Source organism: Bos taurus, chromosome 1 (assembly GCF_002263795.3).
Source record: "Bos taurus isolate L1 Dominette 01449 registration number 42190680 breed Hereford chromosome 1, ARS-UCD2.0, whole genome shotgun sequence".
Classification (NCBI taxonomy): Eukaryota; Metazoa; Chordata; class Mammalia; order Artiodactyla; family Bovidae; genus Bos; species Bos taurus.
The window spans coordinates 107,158,011-107,182,374 of NC_037328.1; the positions used below are offsets into that span (position 1 = coordinate 107,158,011).

The 24,364-nt window shown below is 34.6% G+C and overlaps 1 protein-coding gene and 1 pseudogene across 8 annotated transcripts in view; one reads left to right on the top strand and one right to left on the bottom strand.

Moving 5' to 3' along the window:
- IFT80 (intraflagellar transport 80) overlaps positions 1-24,364 on the top strand; it is a 131,808-nt gene that overhangs the window by 79,006 nt on the left and 28,438 nt on the right. For all 8 annotated transcript variants that reach the window (XM_059880745.1, XM_059880741.1, NM_001098959.1 and 5 more), the window contains 7 exon segments: positions 5,755-5,873; positions 8,703-8,777; positions 14,603-14,766; positions 20,212-20,276; positions 21,907-22,042; positions 22,445-22,592; positions 23,698-23,869. In XM_059880745.1, the coding sequence (XP_059736728.1) occupies positions 5,755-5,873; positions 8,703-8,777; positions 14,603-14,766; positions 20,212-20,276; positions 21,907-22,042; positions 22,445-22,592; positions 23,698-23,869 (879 nt within the window).
- LOC104970985 (GTP-binding nuclear protein Ran-like) lies at positions 11,877-12,535 on the bottom strand (annotated as a pseudogene).

Below are 24,364 nucleotides of genomic sequence, written 5' to 3' on the forward strand. Positions count from 1 at the left end.
TGGGTGAAGGAAAAACAGCACACTGTGATTACAAGGTCCATAACAAAAGCCCAGCTGGCCAGGAATATCCTGAGAATTCTTTGTTTTAGCACTGAAGTTAGTTGCGTGGTTAATTTGGCAACTCTAGCTTGCCTTTTGGGGAAGATCTCCCACTTGGAAGGATTTCCTTTCTGGAGTCTACATTTTAACAGCCCACTTAATGTTTTTAAGATGGAGCCATAGATTCCAATAGTGACAATAGCCACAACTTTTTGTTTGCCTGGTTTAGAGTTTCACAGTTTACTTAGAAGCTTTGTAGACTGTTGATTTGTGTCTCATTAACTCAGAAACCAGAGATCGTGTTGAGCCCTAATTGTTAACTCTAGACCTTGACCGACAGTTACTACCTGGTAATAGGTTTCATTGTCCTGAGACATTACCTGTCTCCCTGGACCTCAGCTTTTATGTGATACAGTAACCAAGAGTGAGAAGGTTTCCTAACTTGTGCTTTGTCTCCAGGCTGAATTCTAGCAATATTTCTTTCCAAAAGCAAAGTAGATGTCTTTGCTGGGAGGAAGGGCCTAGAAGGGAAGAGGGTACAGGTGGAAGAGATGAGGCATTCCTTAGGTCTCAAGTTTCCATTTGCTCTTTCCTGCCACTGTCCCTTTAGCATGGGGCACAGATTTGGCATTTACACAATTTGAATGTTGCCATAGTTCAAAATTATTTAATTCTTAGTCACTCTATCTCCTGTAAAGATAAAAGTTAATGAGAGTATTTTTGATGATTAAATGAGATCATGTATGTAAAACAAAAATAAATGGTATCTATTGCTATGGCTATATCTATATTTAGGATTAAATGTGTATTTGGAAATGTGGAAACAGAATTTTCGGACTTAGGTCAGTCTGAGGGGTCAAATATTGTGCTTAGGTGAAAGTATTAGGTGATACAAGTATGAAGCTGCCCTGAATCGAACAGAGCAAATGTGGGTGCATTTAAAAATTCATCACAGGACATTTCTGACGTAGGACTCACCATAACTTTGAAATTATAACAGCAATTATCAGTGTGTCTTTTGTTTGTTATTATGGCCAGGATGTTTTATTGCTGTTCTGGTGTTCCAGATTCACAAAAAAGAGAATTCCCCCACGTGAAGCTTTAGGCCAATGTGAAGTTTAAGAAATCTGTTTGTAATTTGAATAATGACAGAAGCTCATACAATCAGATTTTTAAAATATTGAATTAATTGTCCTAAACCTGTGTTAACAGCCAGTTTATTTCACTGGGTATCATGTTGCTGTAAAGAAACCTCCATATAACTTCCTTTAGAGATTTTTATTTCGTTCCATTAGCTTTCAAATGTTTCTAGGAAAGGATGGCATTTTGGACCTTTTAAAAAAGTCTCTGGGAGCTCAGACTTCTGGTGAAAATGGTGTCATCAGTTCATACTTGGAAGGATAAGGCATACATTTGGCTCCAAGGAGATCAATAATTTATGAGATATATTTTTAAAAGAGATTTATCTGGACTCAAAAACAGGATAAACATCTCTGTGGGCCAGAAATGGAATAAAAAAGCAGAGTATGGAGTGAAGTCTCCAACCTGCTTGACTCCTGGCCCAGAAGTGGGGAGGCAGAAGCAGAGCCAAGAGGGGCTCCTGCAGACTAATGGAGCAGAAAGGACTCGAAGAGAGACCAGGGGCCTGATCCAGGTCTCTGAAATCAAAGCCTGGGGCCTGGGGGTAGCTCTCTTCTCCCCTTCCTGAAAGAAAAACCTAGAACACCCTAGGCTTTAAAGAGAGACCCACAGGGTCACCACCTTCAGTCATGGCCCTCTTGGTTCTAGGGGGCCCGTCACTTAGACCTAGAGTTGTGCAGTACACAACCTGCAGCACCTACCTGTGGTCTTGCAGACAGAGCCCAGCCTTTTCACTGAAAGTACACTTCACATTTTTGTTCTAAGTAAAAACTGACTGACTGCTGAGACCAGTGTGTCTCCTTCAGCCTTCGTAAGTAGAATCGTTTTTCTTCGTTATGCCAAGAATTACTGGGTCTAGGGGTCATATAGGTGTCTCCTAACCCCTCATTGGTGAACCCAGACCACAGTAACTTCTTCCTTAAAGGATTCCAGCTCCTTTGAATCACCTACCATCAGACTACTACTCCCTTTTCAGTCATTTCCCACATTCATCAGAGTGAAGCAAATGTTATCAGTGTCTTTTTCTTTCTTTTTATTAAGACTTTTTAAAAAAAGTCTCAAAGATAAGGACTATTTTTATTTTAACATAGTAAATATTTCACATTTCTCTAGTTGTCTCCTAAGTCTGTCCCATTTCTTTAGCTGTTTTCTAATACATACATTTATGGTTGGTTGGTTTGTATTAGGAAACAAAGTCCCACATTACATTTGGTTCATTTTTCTCTTCAGTCTTTTGAAATCTGGAACAATTCCTCTTCATTTATTTGTTTGTTTGTTTAAGAAACCAAGTCATTTGTTCTTTTGGATTTCCCACATTCCTCTGTTTGCATCCTTGTGGTATGATTACATGTAACATTTTTATTTAGCTCCTGTATTTCCTGTATACTCGTGATTAGATTTAGAGCTTTGATAAATATATAAAGAATACTTTGTACGTGATGCTGTGTACTTCCTGTTGTCTCGAGACACATAATGTCTTCTTATCTCTCTTTTAACTATGATGAGATTGATCAGTGTGTTTAGGTGTTACAAGTCTGATTCACCTGTCATATAGTTTCCCATTAGGTTTTTACTTTAATATTTTTAGCAGTCAAGGATGGTACTTATTTAGAACCGTGTCTCATCAGGAGTTGCATCTTGTGATTCTGTCATTCCTTCTACATTTGTTAGCTAAAATCCTTCTATAATAGACTTTGCCTAATCAACTATTTGTTACCCTGAAGTAAGACAAATTCTGAGTATTTTCCTTTATTTATCAGTTTTCAAATAATGAGTTCATTTCCTGGCATTCCCAATGAGTTTCTTTGTTGATGTTGATGATGATGTTATTATAAACTTACAGATTTAAAAATTTTGGTATATTTCAATCCATTGCAGTCATTATTCTCTTTAATGCTCGAATGTTCCATCTTTGCCCAGTTGACTCCTTTGTTCATTTGGGATGATTTTAATAGCTTGCTTGCATTTCTGATAAGATATTAAATGTATAAAAAAAATGTATAAAAAATTTCATTTTTATTTTTATTTTTTTTATTTATAAAAGAAAATCCATCCTGAACCCTCCTCCCTCCTCCCTCCCCATACCATCCCTCTGGGTCGTCCCAGTGCACCAGTCCCAAGCATCCAGCATCGTGCATTGAACCTGGACTGGCATCTCGTTTCATACATGACATTTCACATGTTTCAATGCCATTCTCCAAAATCTTGCCACCCTCTCCCTCTCCCACAGAGTCCATAAGCCTGTTCTATACATCAGTGTCTCTTTTGCTGTCTCGTATACAGGGTTATCGTTACCATCTTTCTAAATTCCATATATATGCGTTAGTATACTGTATTGGCGTTTGTCCTTCTGGCTTACTTCACTCTGTATAATAGGCTCCAGTTTCATCCACCTCATTAGAACGGATTCAAATGTATTCTTTTTAATGGCTGAGTAATACTCCATTGTATATATGTACCACAGCTTTCTTATCCATTCATCTGCTGATGGACATCTAGGTTGCTTCCATGTCCTGGCTATTATAAACAGTGCTGCGATGAACATTGGGGTACACGTGTCTCTTTCCCTTCTGGTTTCCTCAGTGTGTATGCCCAGCAGTGGGATTGCTGGATCATAAGGCAGTTCTATTTCCAGTTTTTTAAGGAATCTCCACACTGTTCTCCATAGTGGCTGTACTAGTTTGCATTCCCACCAACAGTGTAAGAGGGTTCCCTTTTCTCCACACCCAAAAAATAAAAAATAAAATAAAATAAAATAAAAAAAATTTCATTTTTATACATTTCCTATTCCAAACTTGGAATCAGCCATTTTTTAAAGAAGCCTTTGTTCCTTTTGGAGGGGAATGCTACCGGGAGACCATGATCCAAGTTCTAGGTATGCTCATTGCTATTGGTTTGATCCTTACTCCTAGCTAAAATGTACTTTTTGACCGATAAAAATATATCATGAGTATGTACTGAGGTTTCAAGTTCAAATTCAAGATTATGGTATTTTACTTCTGATTTGTTTTATATGCGGTTCTTTTCTCTTACAAGAAAATTTTGGCTCCTAAAGACATTAATATATTCTAGAATATACCCTAAAATATAATTTAAAATAATAATCTCAATATTATTGCTGAATATTGTTTTACATTTTTTGTTTTTTTAATATGAATAAATCTATATATCTTCATAGCCTTCCCTTTATAAGATAAAAAGTATCATACTATACATACTTTTTTGCATCTTGCACTTTTTATTTTACAATAAATAGTGGATATCTATATAGTGGGTATCATAGCGATCTGTGGAGATCACTCCATAGATATTACTCAGTCCTTTTTATAGCTATGTGTTATTCTACTCTGTGAATGTAGTTTATTCAGCCTATCCCTTATTGATACACATTTGGGTTGTTTCCAGTCTTTTGCTATTACCAGTAGTGATGTATGTAGTAAGAGCCTATTTGTATGTTATTTCATAATTTTGCCTGTTTATTTTGGTATAGAATTCTAGAAGTAAGATTGCTAGGTCAAGGATTATATGTGTATATAATTCTGCTATCTCTTGGCATGGTAATGACTGATAGGGATAGGAGTTAGGGAATAGGTAATAAAAATATATGCCTTATAGATATAAGTACTTTGAGGAAGTACTTGTAAGAAGTTTGACTTTATCTTCCTATTTTTTTTCATAGCCTTTTATTCTTCATTAATACTATAATTGTCATATCAATTTAGAAAGATGATAATTGATGGAAATTTAGAGAAGTATTAACTTCTAGGTATAATTAATCTCTCTCAATTTTTTACCTCTTAATTTAATATCTTCTGGTATTAACTGGAGATTTCATAAATTTTTCTTGCCCAATGTATTTTTTAATTTGTTGTAGATTATCTGTCAATTTCAAAATTTTTGGCTGGTATTGCCAAACTTTAAAATCCTTGTAAACTTTATTCAGTTAACAAACTTTTATAACAGTTTTGACTGTCATGGGCACATCTCTGTTTGTTAGTTGGTGCTTAGTTTTCTTATATGTTATCTCTGTATTTTTACATATGGAAACATTTTCCACCCCTCTGTGCAGCTTGGCTTCTTCACTATGCAGTCAGTTTCTTTACTAACACCTCCTACTCCACTTTTGATTTTTGAAGTTATTATATCTCTTTTTTAGAACTTAAATTTTAAAGTAAAACCTAGCCCTAGAAAGAGATATTCTTACTATTTTGAGCAGAAATCATGTGATCTCTTTCCAGCTCCTATAAGCTATACTCCTTTGGCTATATACTTCACTGTTCTAACACTGCACCACTGCTACATCATACAGGTTGGCTTTCAGATTAAAAATCTCTATAGATCATTTTCTACTGATTTCTAACTTTTCTGTATCTGTACTTTTATTGGTCAATTTTTGTACCCAAATATGTCATCTTATGCCTGGTTCCTATTGAATTCTTCTTTCTATGGTTAGATAACAAGAATGCCTTTTAATTTTTTTTTCTTTTTTGGTGTGTTTCAGAATCTTGCTAACTTATCTAATTAAAAGTTTGATGTATTTTAATGTTCGTTGGTATTTCATTTTTCCTTGTTTAGGTTCGTAACGTTCTTAACGACGCAGTGGATTTACTGGAATTCCGTGACAGAGTCATTAAAGCCTCTTTGAACTATGCACACTTAGTTGTTTCAACATCTCTTCAGTGTTATGTGTTCTCGTAAGCATCTTGCATTTCTTTAAAATCTAGAGTTTTGTCTATGAAAAAAAATTTATTTTCCAGCTGTCATATTAACATGGTTTGGCGTAAACTTAACTTTCTCAAAAACGTCACCTATCTTGAACTTACTCCTAACTGAGAAGTGATAAAAAGTGAGCTATGAGCAGAGAAAATAGATATAATAGTTGTGCATCAAAGGTTAATAATCACTTTTGTAATACAAAATACCTTCTCTGGGATAATGCTTTCTCTTATTTTACTCATAGCTCAAGGACTTTAGTATACTTTTATTTCAAAGCCCAGAGAAGTTTAGGAGCATCCGGTAAATGGTATGAAAAGGAATCACCTAACCATTGGCAGAGAGGACAGCTTACAGCCTGACAGCAGGCTGAAAGATGTTCAGTAAGGACACAAGGAGGTGTTCAGGCTTAATATCATAGCCCAGGGTAATCATAAACGTTCATATTGATAATCCAGAGTTGTCCAGAAATGATGAAAGAAAATATATTCAGTATACTTTGTGTTGGGCTTCCCCAGTGGGAAATTGCAAAATTACTGAAATTTAAGACATAATGTTTGAATCTGAAAGATTGATATCATTATTACTTGTATTAGAGAGGTTGCTTTTTAAAATATTTACTAAAGCTTTAGAAGCTGTTATTTAATTTTTTTCTCACACTACCTTTCTCACACCAGTTAATATGTATCAAAATATTAAATTGCTTTTCTTTTCTGATTTAACATTGTTTCCCCTCTCTTGTTGGCAAGACATTCACTAAGGTACAAAATATTTATTAAAGTGGAATTCCAGTGCACAGTAGAGGAAATGAAGTAGTACTGAGAGCCATCATACCAAAATATATTTCATTAAATTATTATAAAAATACCTGGTATTTTAGATTATAACAACCATTCTTTACTGAGCACTGTTATACTATCTTTTATGTTCATGATCTGATTTACTCTGTGTGTTGAATATTATCATTACTCCCATTTTACAAAATTAAGAAACTGAAGGATGCAGAGGTAATTAAATATTAATAATACCCTGGGTCAAACTACTTAACGTCTGTACTAAAGGAAGAGCTGAGATTTGAATCCAAGTTCCTAATAACTGTTGTTCCTTTTTTAGTAATAAAAAAATTTAATTTTAAAAATAAACCTGCAAACAATATACTGGTTTATATGGAAAGAAGTTCCAAAGAAAATCACATATGAGCATTCTATGTTAAATTTTCACTTGATTTCTCAAATAGTTGTATAGAAAATTCCCTTATTCTGATCAACATTTAGTTTAAGGAGTTTATATCTCCATGACATGTGTATATATCTTAGTTGTCAAGAATCTCAGATATTTTGTAAGGGGACATAGAAAAAAACCCTCATACTCATTGTTCTTTTTAGCTGTCTTGACAAAGAATGAAGGTTAATTCTAATGACTGCATAAATGAAGCATGTGTGATATTTTTTCTAAAGTGCAAAAGTATGTAGCTTTATCATACCTGTGAACCTCAGACTTGCTAATTATTAGTGACAGTTTATTCACCATTTGGCTTTATGCATGCATTTACTTACTGAAATGGGTATCAGGCTCTGTGTTAGCCGTGATTAATTTCCAGCAATGTGCCTGCTTACGGCAACCTTTCCCTTCCCCCATCTTCTGGATCTGCATATGAGATTTAAAGAATTAGATTTAAAGAATTAGTTCTATGAAAGTAATTGAGAGAAGTTTAGAATATATAGGAATAATAAAACATTTTAAACTATCAAGCAACTTTGATTATTTGAGGATGGGTTTTTCAGTTTGTAAATATCCTTTCTGCCCATCCCTATCTTTGAATCACACTACATCATGAAACTCATAGGAGTTATTTGTTCATTTGTTTTATCCATTTGTTCAGTAAGCATAGTCATAGCTTACATGTATATAGAATTTTACAGTTACAGAATGTTTCACAAAAATCTTCATTTGCTCAACACTTACACTGGGAGACCGTTAGGAAAAGTGATCATGTTATTGTTATTACAGTTTTTGTTCAGTATCTGCTACACAATAGGCAGTTAACTAGATACTTTAGGTAAGACATCATTATCACCATTTTACAAATAATGAAACTGTTGTTTAGGAGGTTAAGCTTATTAAGATCATAAGGCTGACAGGTGGTGAAAACAGATTTCTAATCCTGATCTGTCTAGCCAAAACCCCATCCTCTCAAGAGGGAGGGGACATATGTACACTTATGGCTGATTTTATGTTAATATATGGCAGAAACCAATATAATATTGTAAAGCAATTACCTCTCAATTAAAAATAAATAAAAAAAAGAATGTTCATAGCATCACAATTCATAAGAATCAAAATCTGAAATCAACCAAATGTCCATCAACGTTAGAATAGATAAACAAACTGTGCCATATCCATGCAATAAAATATTACACAATAATGACCAAAAAAACCCCATCCTCTTTTCACTATGCTATGCTGCTACTATTTTTTGAAAGAGAAACATTAGATGACATGCTCACATCACAGAGCTAATAAATGACAGAACATGAACTTATGATTCCTCAGTTCACATGTTGTGGTTCCTAGAATAAACATTTATGGAGTACTTACTATGTGCTAGGTGCTGGGAACACAGACTCCACTTTCTAGTCAGGTATACAGATGTGTAAGTGAATTATTTCAGAACAACTCACCAAGTGCTATAATAGAATCATATACAGAGTTACTGTGAAACTAAAGATGCTTTGTTTAAAATGAATACCCATCTACTTATTAAAAAGTATTTTAAGTGTAAATAAGTATCCATTTTATTTGTCTTTCAGTACAAAGAACTGGAATACACCACTTATATTTGATCTCAAGGAAGGAACTGTTAGTTTAATTCTGCAAGCAGAAAGGTAATTTATTTATCATGTTTCACTATTGAATTTGGGATTAAAATATTTTAAATTGCAGTAAAGTATTCTTTGCTGCTGCTGCTGCTGCTAAGTCGCTTCAGTCGTGTCTAACTCTGCCCGACCCCATAGATGGAAGCCCACCAGGCTCCCCCGTCCCTGGGGTTCTCCAGGCAAGAACACTGGAGTGGGTTGCCATTTCCTTCTCCAATGCATGAAAGTGAAAAGGGAAAGTGAAGTCGCTCAGTCGTGTCCGACTCTTAGCAACCCTGTGGACTGCATACCAGGCTCCTCCGTCCATGGGGTGTTCCAGGCAAGAGTACTGGAGTGGGGTGCCATTGCCTTCTCCGAAAGTACTCTTTAAAGCATGCCATTTATAGGATGGTATGTTCTGAAATCACTGGTACACTGAAATCAATCTGTTCTTCTATTTATTTTAAAAGAAAACAAAAAGTACGATAATAAGCTCTTAGATCAGTAGTTCTAAAACTTTTTGGTCTCAAAATTTCTTTACATCCTCAAATAACAAAATAACTTTACATCCTTAAAGTTATTGAGGTCCATATGTGGGTTATACGTATTGGCCTTTACTATGCTAGAAATCCTTCAAGCAAGGCTTCAACACTACGTGAACTGAGAACTTCCAGATGTATAAGCTAGATTTAGACAAGACAGAAGAACTAGAGATCAAATTGCCAACATCCATTGGAACATGGAAAAAGCTAGAGAATTCCAGAAAAACATCTACTTCTGCTTCATTGACTATGCTAAAGCCTTTGTGTGGATTCCAACAAACTGTGGAAAATTCTTAAAGAGATGGGAATACTGGACCATCATAACTTGTTTCCTAAGAAACTTGTATGTGGAACAAGAAGCAACAGTTAGACCCAGACATGGAACAGCAGACTGGTTCAAAATTGGGAAAGGAGTCCGTCAAGCCTGTATATTGTCAACCTGCTTATTTAACTTATATTCAGAGTATTTCAAGCAAAATGCCAGGCTGGATGAATCACAATCTGGAATCAAGATTGCTGGGAGAAATATCAATAACCTCAGATATGCAGATGATACCACCCTAATGGCAAAAAGCAAAGAGGAACTGAAGAACCTCTTGATGAAAGTGAAAGAGGAGAGTGAAAAAGCTGGCTTAAACCTCAACATTCAGAAAACTAAGATCCTGACATCTGGTTCCATCACTTTTTGGCAAATAGATGGGGAAAAAAAATGGAAACAGTGGCAGGTTTTATTTTCTTAGGCTCCAAAATCACTGCAGATGGTGACTACAAGCCATGAAATTAAAAGACTCTTGCTCCTTGGAAGGAATACTATGACAACCTAGACAATGTATTAAAAAGCAAAGACATCACTTTGCTGACAAAGATCCGTATAGTCAAAGCTATAGTTTTTCCGTTAGTCAAGTGCAGATGTGAGAGTTGGACCATAATGAAGGCTGAGCGCCAAAGAATTGATGCTTTTGAACTGTGGTGCTGGAGAAGACTCTTTAGAGTCCCTTGGACAGCAAGGAGATCAAACCAGTCAATCCTAAAGGAAATCAACCCTGAATAGCCATTGGAAGGACTGATGCTAAAGCTGAAACTATTAACACTTTGGCCTCCTGATATGAAGAGTCAACTCATTGGAAAAGACCTTGAAGCTGGGAAAGATTGAGGACAGAAGGAGGAGGGGGCAACAGAGGATGGCCTCACTGACTCAGTGGACTTGAATCTGAGCAAACTCTGGGAGATAGTGAAGGATAGGGGAGCTTGGTGTGCTGCAGTCTGTGGGGTCACAAAGAGTCAAACATGACTTAGGAACTGAACAAGAACAAAATACTAGAAAGTAAAATTGAGAGATTTAAAAGGTATCAATTTATTATAAATGATAAGAATAAACTTATTGCAAGTAAACATCAGTAATGATGAGAGAATGACAATGAAACAGGCAAATTACTATAACATAGTTTTGACCTCATTGTTCCTGTATTTTCTGTCTTGTATTTGTTTTAAAATACTGGTTGAAGTTCATTCATTTTATGAGGCACTACTAGGTTGTGATCTGGAGTTTGAAAAACAATATTCTCTACCAAGACTCTGTGTATACAGGACTGAGAAACTCTGGGCCAATTAACTGGAGTAAATTAGTAATAGCTATTACTCAGGAACCCACATTTTTCCATGAAAATGGTCAATCAATCTGTAACGTACAGTGGTACCCTACTGAATCAGAGGTCAGAGTTAGAAAGTTAAACGTGATAAAACCAGGAATAAAGCATGAAAATATAATCTGCAATTACTTAAGATTGATACCCATGAAATCTTTTCACTAAAACCATTAATTACCTCATTCCTTTACTCACCACTTGGTAGCTCTTGAGAGTGTTATTATCAGGTTTTCTAGCCCATTTGTTGTTGTGTAGTTGCTAGATTGTGTCTGACTCTCTTGCAACCCTTATGTACCACAGCCTGCCAGGCTCCTCTGTCCATGGGATTTCCCAGGCAAGAATACTGGAGTGGATTGCTTTTTCCTACTCTGAGATATTTTCCCAAGCCAGGGATTGAACTTGTGTCTCCTGCATCTCCTGCATTGGCAGGCGGATTCATTACCACTGTGCTACCTGGGAAGCCCATAGCCTTCTACAAAGAGCCAGATAATGAATGCTGGTGGGCTATTAGAATCTGGCACAATGACAGGAAGAAAGTGACTGCTGGCAAGGGAGCATGGAGAAAAACTAATGGCACAGAGCCATTTTTTTTTAAACACAACTTTATTCTGATTTTAAACGAAAAGAAATAGGAATGACAGTAACAAACAAGATTCCACCTCTCAATATTGTCATGTGACTATAGCAGTCTTATATTTGAAACTCAAGGAGGAAACAACTGTGTTCTGAAACACCTAAATATGCAGGTCCAAAAAATGAGGGTATTTTTTTTTAAACTGCCATATTCACTCGAAAGCCCATCCATCTCCTCCCGTATCCAAAGATTAAACACATGTTCTTCTTAGCTATATAATAAAGTGGCAAACACACTGCATCACTGACATCACAGGACAGTTGCCTATAATACTAGACTTCTGACACTGGGCCCCAGCTTCACTTTCTCACAGGTCGTCATCTTCATCTGGGAGAGCAGTTGTCTAAGCAGCCTCTAAATCGTGCCCGTGCTGTGCTGCCAAGACTGGGGCCATGACCACCTCTGGCGGGGCAAGAGCAGGCATGGCAACAAACTCCAAGTTAGGGTCCTGATCACTTTTCTAGCAAACCAGAGGAAGGGCTTTTCAAAGTTGTAGTTACTTTTGGCAGAAATGTCATAGTACTGAAGATTCTTCTTTCAGTGGAAGACAGTTGACTTTTCCTTAACCTTTCTGTCCTTAATATCCACTTGGTTGCCACACAACACAGTCGGGATGTTCTCACACACTCATACCAGATCTCTGTGCCAGTTAGGTGCATTCTTGTAAGTTAACTCTTGATGTTACATCAAACATTACAATGGCACACTGAGCTTGTATATAATAGCCATCTCTCAGTCCACCAAACTGCTCCTGACCAGCTGTATCCCATACACTGAACTTAATCGGTCCTCTGTTGGTATGGAACACGAAAGGATGGACCTTAACACCCAAGGTAGCCACATACTTCTTCTCAAATTCACCAGTCAGATGACATTTCATGAATGTAGTTTTTCCAGTACCACTATCACCAACCAAAACAAGTTTGAACTGAACTTGGGGTTCTCCTTGGGCAGCCATTTCAATGTTACTTCCAGAAGTGTCTCTGTGCCTGTCTGACTAAGGGCTGGAAAGATGGTGGAAGCATAGCACCAACATTCTCCTAAGTATCAAAGCTATCAGTTGCATAGTTGCTAAAGAGTATGATCATCATATTGACGACCCTGAGTGATCAAGAAAATAATTGTATCAGATTTTCTACCAACTGTTTAATGATATTGAACCAGTGATTGATTGATTGATTGATTGATATGGTTAATTTTGCAAATAAAAAGACATCTTTGCTAGTTAAAAGGTAAGATGTCAGCTATCTAAAAAACCATATTTTTGAAATTCTTTTTTACTTGAATAGTTCCAAATAAATTTATTTCTTTATACAGTATTTATAAATGCGTATTGAATATGCTCTTGGTAAAGTCATATGTTAATAGCGTAAATGATTAGATAATTAAAGAATATTTTATTTACTAACCATTGCTGGCCATATTTGTACATTAGAAATGTTTGCCCCTTGGAATAGTGTTTATTCACAGGAAGTTAAAACTTTAGTGTGTTGTTTAGAAGAGAAAATGCTTTTATTACTGAGACAAAAAAAGAATATATACTAGTATGATGTGTCACTTGTCAACATTAGCAAATATTGTTTTCATAATGTGTAAGGGCCAAATCCTTCAATTAAATAAGCCACGCAGCAGTACTCAAGTATTCATTTAATTCAAGTGTACATTTTTGGTGTTCATTATATACTAACTTTTGTTTGTCTTGATGTTTATTTCCTAATGGTTTCCACAGCAAAAAGGAACAGTTAGCAATTCTTGAATCAAGAAATAGTTCTGGGGAATTCCCTGGCCACCCAGTGGTTAGGATTTGGCTCTTTCACTGCTGAGGGCCCAGGTTCAATCCCTAGTTGGAGAACTAAGATACCATAAGCTGTGTGGTGTGATCCAAAAAAAAAAAAAGTTCTGAATCAAGGATATTAATAGCTTGAACATAAAGTTTTAAGAAGTCATAATATGTTCAGCTTTGAAGAAACAGACTCTCCGATATAGCAATAGTATGAGTGTAAATCAGTAAACCTTTTAAAGGGGAGTTTAACAACATATGTTAAATTTTTAAAAGTATATGCCCTTTGATCCAATTATTGCATTTTTAGGATTTATACTAAGGAAATAAGCGATGTAAACATACAGAGATGTGTATATACCTTAGACATTCTTTAAGAATGAATAATTTGAAATAAAATAAATGTCCATCAGGAAAGAGTTAATTAAGATCTATCCATACTTTGCCATAAGTTATCTCTACGGAGGTAAGAAGATTGCAAGAGATCTTTTAATTTCTCTGTATTATTTGAATTGTTTTTTTGTAATGTTCTTAAAAATTCAAAGGAAAAAATAGCAGCCATAAAATGTTTACATTTTTGACTTAAAAAATAAACAACACAGGATACTATGCCTTTAACAGAGCTGTCATCACAGCAAATGAACCCAACTACTGATATTAAAAACAGATTTTTAGATATGAATACATTTATTCATGATTACTGTATTATTTTAAAATCAAAGCTTCTTATTTTAATAAATGCTCACTGTGATGTTAATTTTTAAGTTGTTTTCACTGTTTAGGACTCTGCCTAGTATTTAATCTAATACTGTAATTTAATGATCCTTAGCATAATCTTTAATTGTAAAATATGTGTTAATACTGCTTCATAAAACAAATAGAGTCTGTCATTAAAAGATTCACTGAATTGTAAATTACATGATTATTTATTGCTTTTGTATAGATATGCTTCTTTAGGAAAGGAAATGAATTATAATATTAAAGGAATCAAAACTTTATAGGGTGGTGATTATGAACATTTTCATTTTTCTTTTCCTACCTCCATCAAACAACAAAGGCCTAGGAAACAAATCAGAACAACCAAGTGTTGACTTTTCAGGTTGTTTTTATATTTCGTTCTTTATATATCTATGTCTTATTATTGTTTTAATTGTAAGATTTAGATATTTCCAAAGCATAAAATATTTTCTAATATGAAAATGAAATTATAGTAAATCCTACTTGAGAATGCATCTTTATTCTGTATTTTTTAGACATTTTCTTCTTGTAGATGGTGGTGGTATCTATTTATATTCTTATGAAGGGCGCTTCCTTTCCTCTCCAAAATTTCCTGGAATGAGAACAGATATTCTAAATGCACAGACTGTCTCTCTGAGTAATGATACCATAGCAATAAAAGACAAAGCTGATGAAAAAAGTAAGTGCATTTTTATAATTTTCAATGAAATTTATTAAAATTTTCATCAATTGACTTTCATTTTCTCATCTATTAATATATTGACTTTATATGGAAGAATGATGAGCTAATTTGTCCTAATTTGTCCTAATCATGAATTCTAATTCTAATTTGTCCTAATCATGAATTAAAGAACTAAAGTTGTAGTATCATTTCCAGTTGATGGAACAAATAAATATTGTCACAACATCAAAGCTTAGTTGTAAGAAGTAAATCTATATATTCAGTAGCTGTTGGTATAGTTTTAATTCAAGACTGTGAGTCCTAAAAATGTATGTTAATTTTTAAGTTTATTGAAAGTATTTCCTTTTTCTTTATTTAGTAACATAGTAAATGTTGTGCTTCATTGTACTATTTATTTTGCTTATGTATATTCATGTATTTTTTATACTTACATATTTTTAAACTAAAGAAGGAGAAAGTTACAAATAATTTTTGATTTTCATATAAAAATTTAGGCCACATTACTGTTTATAAATAAATTTAAGTATGTCAGGTGTTTTGGAATGCCACAGTATGAGTAAAACTTTTTTTAAGGCAATGCTGTATCATAACACGTATCCAACAAATAATATTGAGTGCTTCCTATGTGCCAAGTAGTCTTCTAGAAGTTGAGGATACAAAAGTGCATAAAAAAACCAAATAATCAAGCAAATACAGTCAACTAATGATACATGCTGTGAAGAAAATTAATGCAGGGTGAGGGCATAGAGAATTCTAGAGCTGGGGCAGGGCAATGACTATAGGAAAAGAAATGCAATGGTGGGAATGATTGATATTTAAAAGGAACAAGGCTTTAGGACTAGGTCAACATGAACTAAGCAGAGTGAGATAGGAGAAGACACAAAGTTAGATAAGTAGCAGCCAGATCATGTAAAGACTTGGCCATGGTAAAGATGCTGGCATGAGAGAGTGAAGACAAGCATATTATCCTAAAATTTTTCCTGAGTGAATGAAAGATGGGGAATGAGGAAGTTTTGAGTAGGTCACACAAACCCAGAGTTCTGTTTTTGTCATGATAAGTTTAAATACTTTCTAGATGTTCAAGAGGGGTTGGAGAGGAAACAATGAAATAAACAAATCCAGGACTCAGCAGAGAGTTGGAGATGAGATATGAATCTGGGAGTCATTGATGTGTAGATGGTGCCATGGCATGATAAAGTCACCTAGAAAGTGAATATAGACAGAGAAGACCAGTGGCTGAGCGCATCAATATTTAGAAATGAGTAAGAGGAAAAAGAACTAGTGAGGTGAGAGTGAGAGTGAGGTATCCTTAAAGCCTAGTGGTAAGATACAGAATAATTGTTCTTCTCTGTTAATACATATTACTAAATAAATATGTTAAAAAAAGGTATGAGCTGGCTGTTAATTTTGTTAGTTCATGGAACACCTAATTTTGGAGCTAGAAAACTGTCCCACTTTTAAATTTTCAGTACTTTAAGATAGCATCACCTCTCATTCTGGTAGAAAAGATAATTCTCCTAAACAGAGCTATTCTCTAGTTTTATGCCTCTTTATGCCTCAGGCATTCTCTGAGAGAGGACATTTGGTAATTGTTTTGTTTTTAAAGGACTTCCTTCCTGTCTAAAAGAGAGTAAAGAGAATGAAATGAAATGAAATAAAGCAGAATCTAGACAGCAGACAGATTTAAGATGGGAGTGTAATTGTTAATAATTTGGAAGTCAGATTTTTGTCTTCAGTAAACTTAAATTTGAAAATCCCAGTGATCCCTATGAAGTTTCTATACTTTCCTTATTCAACATCACATATTTTAGATGGAAGCTATAATAAGGTATGTATGTTTCCAACTGAATATACCTTATTCTGAATTTTCCTATAGTTAATTCACATCTGAAACATATTTCATTATTATTTAAGCCATTGATAATTCATAGAATTTTAGAGTCAAAAAGAATTATGATTACTCAGCCATTAAAAAGAATACATTTGAATCAGTTCTAATGAGGTGGATGAAACTGGAGCCTATTATACAGAGTGAAGTAAGCCAGAAGGAAAAACACCAATACAGTATACTAACGCATATATATGGAATTTAGAAAGATGGTAACGATAACCCTGTATACAAGACAGCAAAAGAGACACTGACGTATAGAACAGTCTTATGGACTCTGTGGGAGAGGGAGAGGGTGGGAAGATAAAAAAAAAAAAAGAATTATGAATATTTTCAGAGTTATGGATTTACATGCAAATAAATTATGTTTTACTTACATAAACTTTGTTGAACAAAATAATCATGTTATATCATCCTGCCATAAACAGAAAATTTTAAAAACTAAAACTTAAATTATTGTAGAACTGATAGAAAAGTGAGAAGGAAAATAGTTTTCTTATGTTTAAAGAAACTAGTAATTACTGAAGGCTAGATAGAAGGCAGTGGCAACCCACTCCAGTACTCTTGCCTGGAAAATCCCATGGACGGAGGAGCCTGGTAGGCTGCAGTCCATGGGGTGGCTAAGTGTCGGACACAACTGAGCGACTTCACTTTCACTTTTCACTTTGATTCATTGGAGAAGGAAATGGCGACCCACTCTTGCCTGGAGAATCCCAGGGACGGGGGAGCCTAGTGGACTACCATCTATGGGGTCGCACAGAGTCGGACACGACTGAAACGGCTTAGCAGCAGCAGCAGCAGATAGAGATATACACTAACAATAGAAAGCACAATTGAAGTACCTGGAATCTTTAACCTGTAAAAATTTTCTTTCACGAGGACCATTCATGTATGAAATCAGTGGTTCCTTCCTGACTTGGGAGTTCGTTTACAGGCAGGATTCTTTGAACCAGGCCTAGTGGTCTTACGTTATAGTAGGTGCTCAATTAATGCGTGTTAAGTGCATTTGATTATGATTAAGGAGTAGAGGTACATATGATTAAGGTAGGTACTCCTTATGATTAAGGAGTAGGAGTATTGCTTTTAACTTGCTTATTCTCCTCATCCACCTTGCATGGATTCACTATGATGTCATTGTGAACGATTCTTTGAAACGAAAGTCTGGGTAGAGGAAGGCGAAGTTAGAGAGCAGTTACTAAGGTTTAGAAGCAACTCTTTCAGCTCCCAGCTCCATAGTTGTCCAATCTGCCAGTTTCTGTTGCGTATTAAAATTAAAATACAGGTCCAGCCTCCCACTTCAGGTGGCCACTGAATCAGGGCCACCTCCAGTTGTGGAAATTAGACAAATTCATCCATACACCTCCAGCTGTTTATAATATGTGCAGTCAACAAAAGGATGGAAAACTTACTTTTTTTTAAAAGTTAGTTTATATAGCTGTGAAAATAACTGGGCTTAGTTACACCCAAAGCATTTTTTAAAGTAGAAGTTAAATTTTTCTATTTTTGTTTCTATACTTAGTTAAAAATTCTATAACAGTATTTTTCTTTTTCATTTTTAACAGCTAGATTGGCAATTTTAGAACATAACTTATTGTGAAGACATGATTTTCTCTGTGAATATAGCCAGTGACCTCAAACTTAACATCCTAAGGTTTATTAACAGCTATAAATTAATATACTAAAAGTATGATCCTCTGGAAATTAAATATGTTATACATATATTAGCAGTTTTATGATCTGTATAAATTGTCCAATTTTTTTTGCTGACTACTCGTGTCACTTCTGTCTTTTTGTAATTCTTTGTGTGTGTTCAGTTATATGAAATAACTCTATTGGAGATAAATCTTAAGCTGGAGTAATTTGGGAATTAAAGAGAATCACTAAAGCACTGACAGTCTTCAAAGAGCAAAAAGTAGTGGGCAATATCTCTGTCACTTATGACACTAGGAGAAACCTTTGATGAAACAGAGAAGGAGCAGAGGCAGCTTTTGTTCCTGGCTTCTTCAGTACATATCTCCAATAATTTTTACAACTTGGCCTACTCAGAATATCTGAGAAAGATAGGGTTGGAAATAGAGAACTTTGAATTATCATTTTTTAGATAATGATTGATGTCATGAAAATAATCCAGAAAAGTATATAGCATGAAAAGGTGACCTAAAACAAAACCTAGGAACAAGGATCACCAAAGAAGGAAGAACTAGCAAAAAGAGAATAAGCGATGGTCCAAAATAGGAAAGAATCAGGAGAAAACTGTTTTTTTGGTAGCGCACATAGGAGTTTCAAGAAAGGATGGTCAGGAGTATCCAGTGCTCCTGGGAGGTCAAGACTAAAAGTAGATTCTTGACTAAAAATAGACTCTGATTTGGCACCGTATGAGTCACTGATGATCCAGGCAAGAGCCTTTGCATCAGTGTAGTGAGGTTGAACATCAAGTTGCTCAGTGGTAAAGAATCCGCCTGAGACTCAGGTTCAGTACCTGGGTTGGGAAGATCCCCTGGAGGAGGAAATGGCAACCCTCTCCAGTATTCTTGCCTCAAAAATCCCATGGACATGAGACAACAGAAGAGACACTGATGTATAGAACAATTTTTTGGACTGTGGGAGAGGGAGAGGGTGGGATGATTTGGGACAATGGCATTGAAACATGTGTAATATCATATATGAAACGAGTCGCCAGTCCAGGTTCGATGCACGATACTGGATGCTTGGAGCTGGTGCACTGGGACGACCCAGAGGGATGGTACGAGGGAGGAGGGTTCAGGATGGGGAACACGTGTATACCTGTGGAGGATTCATGTTGATATATGTCAAAACCAATACAATATTGTAAAGTTAAAAAAAAAAATCCCATGGACAGAGGAGTCTGGTGGGCTACAGTCCATAGGGTTGCAAAGAGTCAGGTGCGACTGAGCACACAAAAACCTATTTCAGGGAATTGAAAGTCCAAACTCTATAATCATATGCTTGGTCTTTCTGGTGACCCTATAGCTATCCTGAAGCTATCTAAGGAATCACCCAGATTCTCTCTATTAGCATAACAAAGACATTCCTGTGACTCAGAAAATTCCAAGGGTTGTGGAAGACCTGTGTCAGGAACCCAAGACAAAGACCACACAAATTATCACACAGTAGTGTACTGACCACAGGGAACTCATCACTACATAATTTCCTGGTAGTATAGTAGGCATTCAATACATCTTTCCTTTGTGAAATGATTGGGTTGTTATGTTGGTCTAAATCAGAGTTATGAAAATTACAAACTGCATCCAGATTTGGACTTGCCATTTTTGATCCTGTGGTACATTGATTCCATACCATTAATAATAATTCTAATTAGGGAATGTATATTTAGGAAGACGTGTTTGGTTCCACTGAGAAATATGACCTTATTACTAACTAGGAATTTGATGGCTGCTGCTCTTCAGTGCTGATAGGTATGCTGTGGTCCAAAGAGTTAAATAATGTCTCATTAGGATTATGATAGCTCCATAGAAATTTGCCAGTAAAAATTCTAATGTAATGTGGTAATTAATGCTTTACTTTTTTTCAAGTAATCTTCCTCTTTGAGGCATCAACTGGAAAACCAATGGGAGACGGGAAGTTTCTTTCTCATAAGGTGATGGATATTAGCTATGTTTAATGTAAATAGTTATTTATTTCTTTTCAAAATTAATGTTTTCAGACCTCCCTGGTAGTCCAGTGGTTAAGACTTTGCACGTCCATTGAAAGGAGCATGGGTTTGATCCCTAATTGGCAAAGTTCCATGTGCTCCATGGTGTGGCCAGAAAACAAAAATTAAAAACAAAACACTAGGAGCAAAATTAATGTTTTCATTTTAAGGAGGAAAACATGGAGATTAGTTTTATATTTAAAACCAGTGTAAATTCTTAGAGTATTTTGCCTAAAAATGTCCTAAAGACTAAGCACTATTAAATTCTGTAATGGAAAGCTATATATATGCAAATTAATGGAAAGAATCTGACATATGTTTTTGTTCAAGCTCTTTACTCCTTTTTTAAAAATTATTGTTTTATGTATTTTTGACTGTGCTCATTCTTCATTGCTGTGCACGGGCTTTCTCTAGTTAAGGCACATGGACTTCAGTAATTGCAGTGCATGGGCTCAGTAGTTGTGAGTTCGTTACCCCACAGCATGTGGATTCTTAGTTTCTGGACCAGGGATCGAACTCATGTCCCCTGCATTGGCAGGTGGATTTTTAACCACTGGACCACCAGAGAAGTCCCTCTTTACTGCTTTTCAATAAAATGTTCTATCTTGGTTAAACTTTTAGCACATATAGTATCAGTAAATAAAAATGTGTTTATACATCAATACAGCTTACACTTTTCCCATTGACCTGTTCTAGCCCTTTTTTTTAGGTTTTAAGACTGTAGTTAAACTGAAAAAAAAAAATCCTGAATTGCGAGCTGTTTATTAGTTTCTGACTTTTAGCCTTAGAACAAATAAATGGCACCATTCCATTGAGTTATCCTCCAATAAGTGATATATTAGGGTTTAAAGATTTTTTAACTTTATTGTTCAGTGCTACTAGTGAAGTGTCACCCTGTTTTTATTGTCTCCTTTTTGTAATTATTAGTTGAATAACAAATACATTCAGTGGTTCAGACATGGAAAAGCAGTCAGTGAAAAACTATTCCTGCTGCACCTGTCAGTTTAGTTCCTTTCCGCCGAATAAGTAGCCATCATTATTAATCTCCTGTTACCCTTCCAGAGGTTTTTAGTGCGTACATGGACAAAATGGGTATATGTTCCTTTCTCTTTCTTTTACAAAAAGATGACATATAAGTCTGCACTTTGCTTTTCTCATGCAGCATTCTATTTCTGGAAATTTTTCCATATCAATAGATAAAAGTACTTATGCAGTCCTTCTTCCTGCCATAAGTATAACATTTTATGGACGTATCAAAATTTGTTTAACTTGTGCCCAAATGATGGACACAAATGGAAGTGTATTTCAGCTTATAGAGTTTAAAAGATTACATTATTTTATGATGTTCTAATGGGCATTTTTCCCTTGTAAATTAAAAAAGTAATTACACTTTAGCTTTTGAATTATTTGTATATTAGCAGTTAAGTTATTTAGCAGGGACATTTTACCATTATAAGTAGGTAAATGATATTTAATTGATCTTTAAATAAACATATGTTCTTGTAAGTAAACAATTAAAATAATCTGATGTAAATACTAAAACTAATCCAGAATTTTCATTCTTTAAAAATTTTAGAATGAAGTTTTGGAAATTGCCCTGGATCAAAAGGGACTCACCAATGATAGAAAAATTGCTTTCATTGATAAAAATAGAGATCTCTATATCACTTCAGTGAAACGATTTGGGAAGGAAGAACAGATTATCAAACTTGGTAAAATAATTGTAATACATTTAAATTGTTTATTATTTTCAGTATTCTTAGATCTACTCTTTATATTATACTAAATAGCTTGTTTGAATGAATCTGTGAATAATGCTTTGGTCTCCTAACATTTCTTAGCTATTTAATTCCATTTTGATAGCAAGTCTTTAGCTGCTGCAACTAAAGTGGCATTGAAAAAAAGACATGTAGATTGAAAATATAATGGTTCTGGGTAAAATGCTCAAATATTTCCATAAATTTTTATGTGAATTTTTGCACATGTTTTCACTATCATAAAATACTCATACCTACCAGCAGTTAGTTGGGGTCTTATGCATCAGCTAATTTTAAAGATATGTTTTTAATACTTATATAATGGAAATAATACATTAACATTCTTTTTAAAATAAGGAACAATGGTGCATACTTTGGCGTGGAGTGATACGTGCAATATCCTTTGTGGACTTCAAGATACTCGATTTACAGTGTGGTATTACCCCAATACAGTTTATGTGGACAGAGACATTTTGCCTAAAACATTATATGAAAGGGATGCAAGGTAACGTTTTACTGTGTGGGATTGTTTATTGTCATCAATAAAACCAACAGAGTGTTGTATTCTTGCTTCTAATTTCATTCCTACAAAATAATCTTTTATGTTACTTAGTTAATTAATAAATTATTCAGCTAAAGCTAATTTAATGAGATTTAAGTGACAGAATGAAGTTGAAAGTGTTGTATTGATGTAATACTATTTATTTATATGTTTCTTAAATGGATATAATTTTTTCTTATATGATTTTCAGGTTTACTGTTGTTTAATGGTAACTCAGGTAGTTTTTTCAATGTGGTGTAATTATTTTATTTTAGGCACTCAATATTTTTCTGTGATACACAATTTTATGACAGCCTTTACTCTTTCCCATTTTATCATTGACCTTGAGACTCTCAGAAATGTATGTCTCTCTAGAATTGAATTTTAAAATTGATATTAAATATAGAAAAAATACATAAATTTATTAAAAAGTCTTTTTTTAAATTTTACATTCTTCAGAAAATCAAATGTATTTATATTCCTAAATTCTCTAAGAAATAGCAGGGAGATCTCTTATTCTTGGCAAACTAGAAATACAAAGGCTTCTCAACGCCAAATCTTAGTTTAACTTTCATATCTCTTTTGAGTTCATTTTTAATATTCAAGCTCACATTAGCAAAACCAGAGAGGCATCATATAAAAAAATTAGTTAATGAAGAGAAGTTAGTCTCTTTACTTAAAATTCACCTCCTGTTATTATGAGAAAATAATCTTGGAATCAAATTTTTAATGTTTGCACTTTCAAAAGCTGAAGCCAAGTACTTTAATCATTTCTGTGATTTACCTTAATTCTTAGGAAAACAGATCATTTCAAATGCTTTTAGGCATAGTTGTCAAATATGTAATAATTTTTGTCATGTTAAAATGTTTGTATATTTTGCTCTAAGTGTACATAGCAAGTTAGATTCCAATATTTGTTTGAAGATATACATTCTGCCTGGAATTAACTTTCTTGGGGTGCATTTTGGAGATTGTAGATTTCATATGTATGTTGGGATCAGCTCCCAAATTTAAATTGTATGAAATTTTTTGCTCAGAATATAAATTGCATTTTGCCTTTTTTCAACAGTGAATTTAGTAAAAACCCCCATATTGTGAGTTTTGTTGGAAATCAAGTAACTATAAGAAGAGCTGATGGCTCTCTGGTTCACATCAGCATATCACCATATCCTGCTATTCTCCACGAATATGTAAGCAGTTCAAAATGGGAAGACGCTGTAAGACTTTGTCGTTTCGTTAAGGTACTTTACATTTCAGATCCACAATTGTATATATATTGTGTATTAGTTTATACAATATCTTTTTGCAAAATGATAAATCATAAGAGCTAAGAGTTGGAAAAATTGTAAACAAGATCACGTCTTTTTTTTTTAATAAGTGATGTCATGAGAGAGAGAGATAGATGTTGCTGTGTGATTTATTCTCTGAAGAAGCAAGCCGTTTCTTCTTTCTGGTACATATAAAAACCTTTCATGGAACTTTATTTAAAAGTCAGATTCCCAGGTTCTAACCCCAAGGTTTAATTTATTAAATCTAGTGAGCCTGGACATATTTTTAAGTTCCTCAGATGATTTGTTATAGCTAAGGTTAAGAACCATTCACTACTTTAGATCAGCATTTTCCAACCTAGTTGAATTAAGTATTTTCTGAGCATATTGGACCACAGAACTATTTTGTTTTACATTGTTTAATTCTCTTAGAATACACTTTTGTAAAAGGACTTTTAGGTGGTTTTC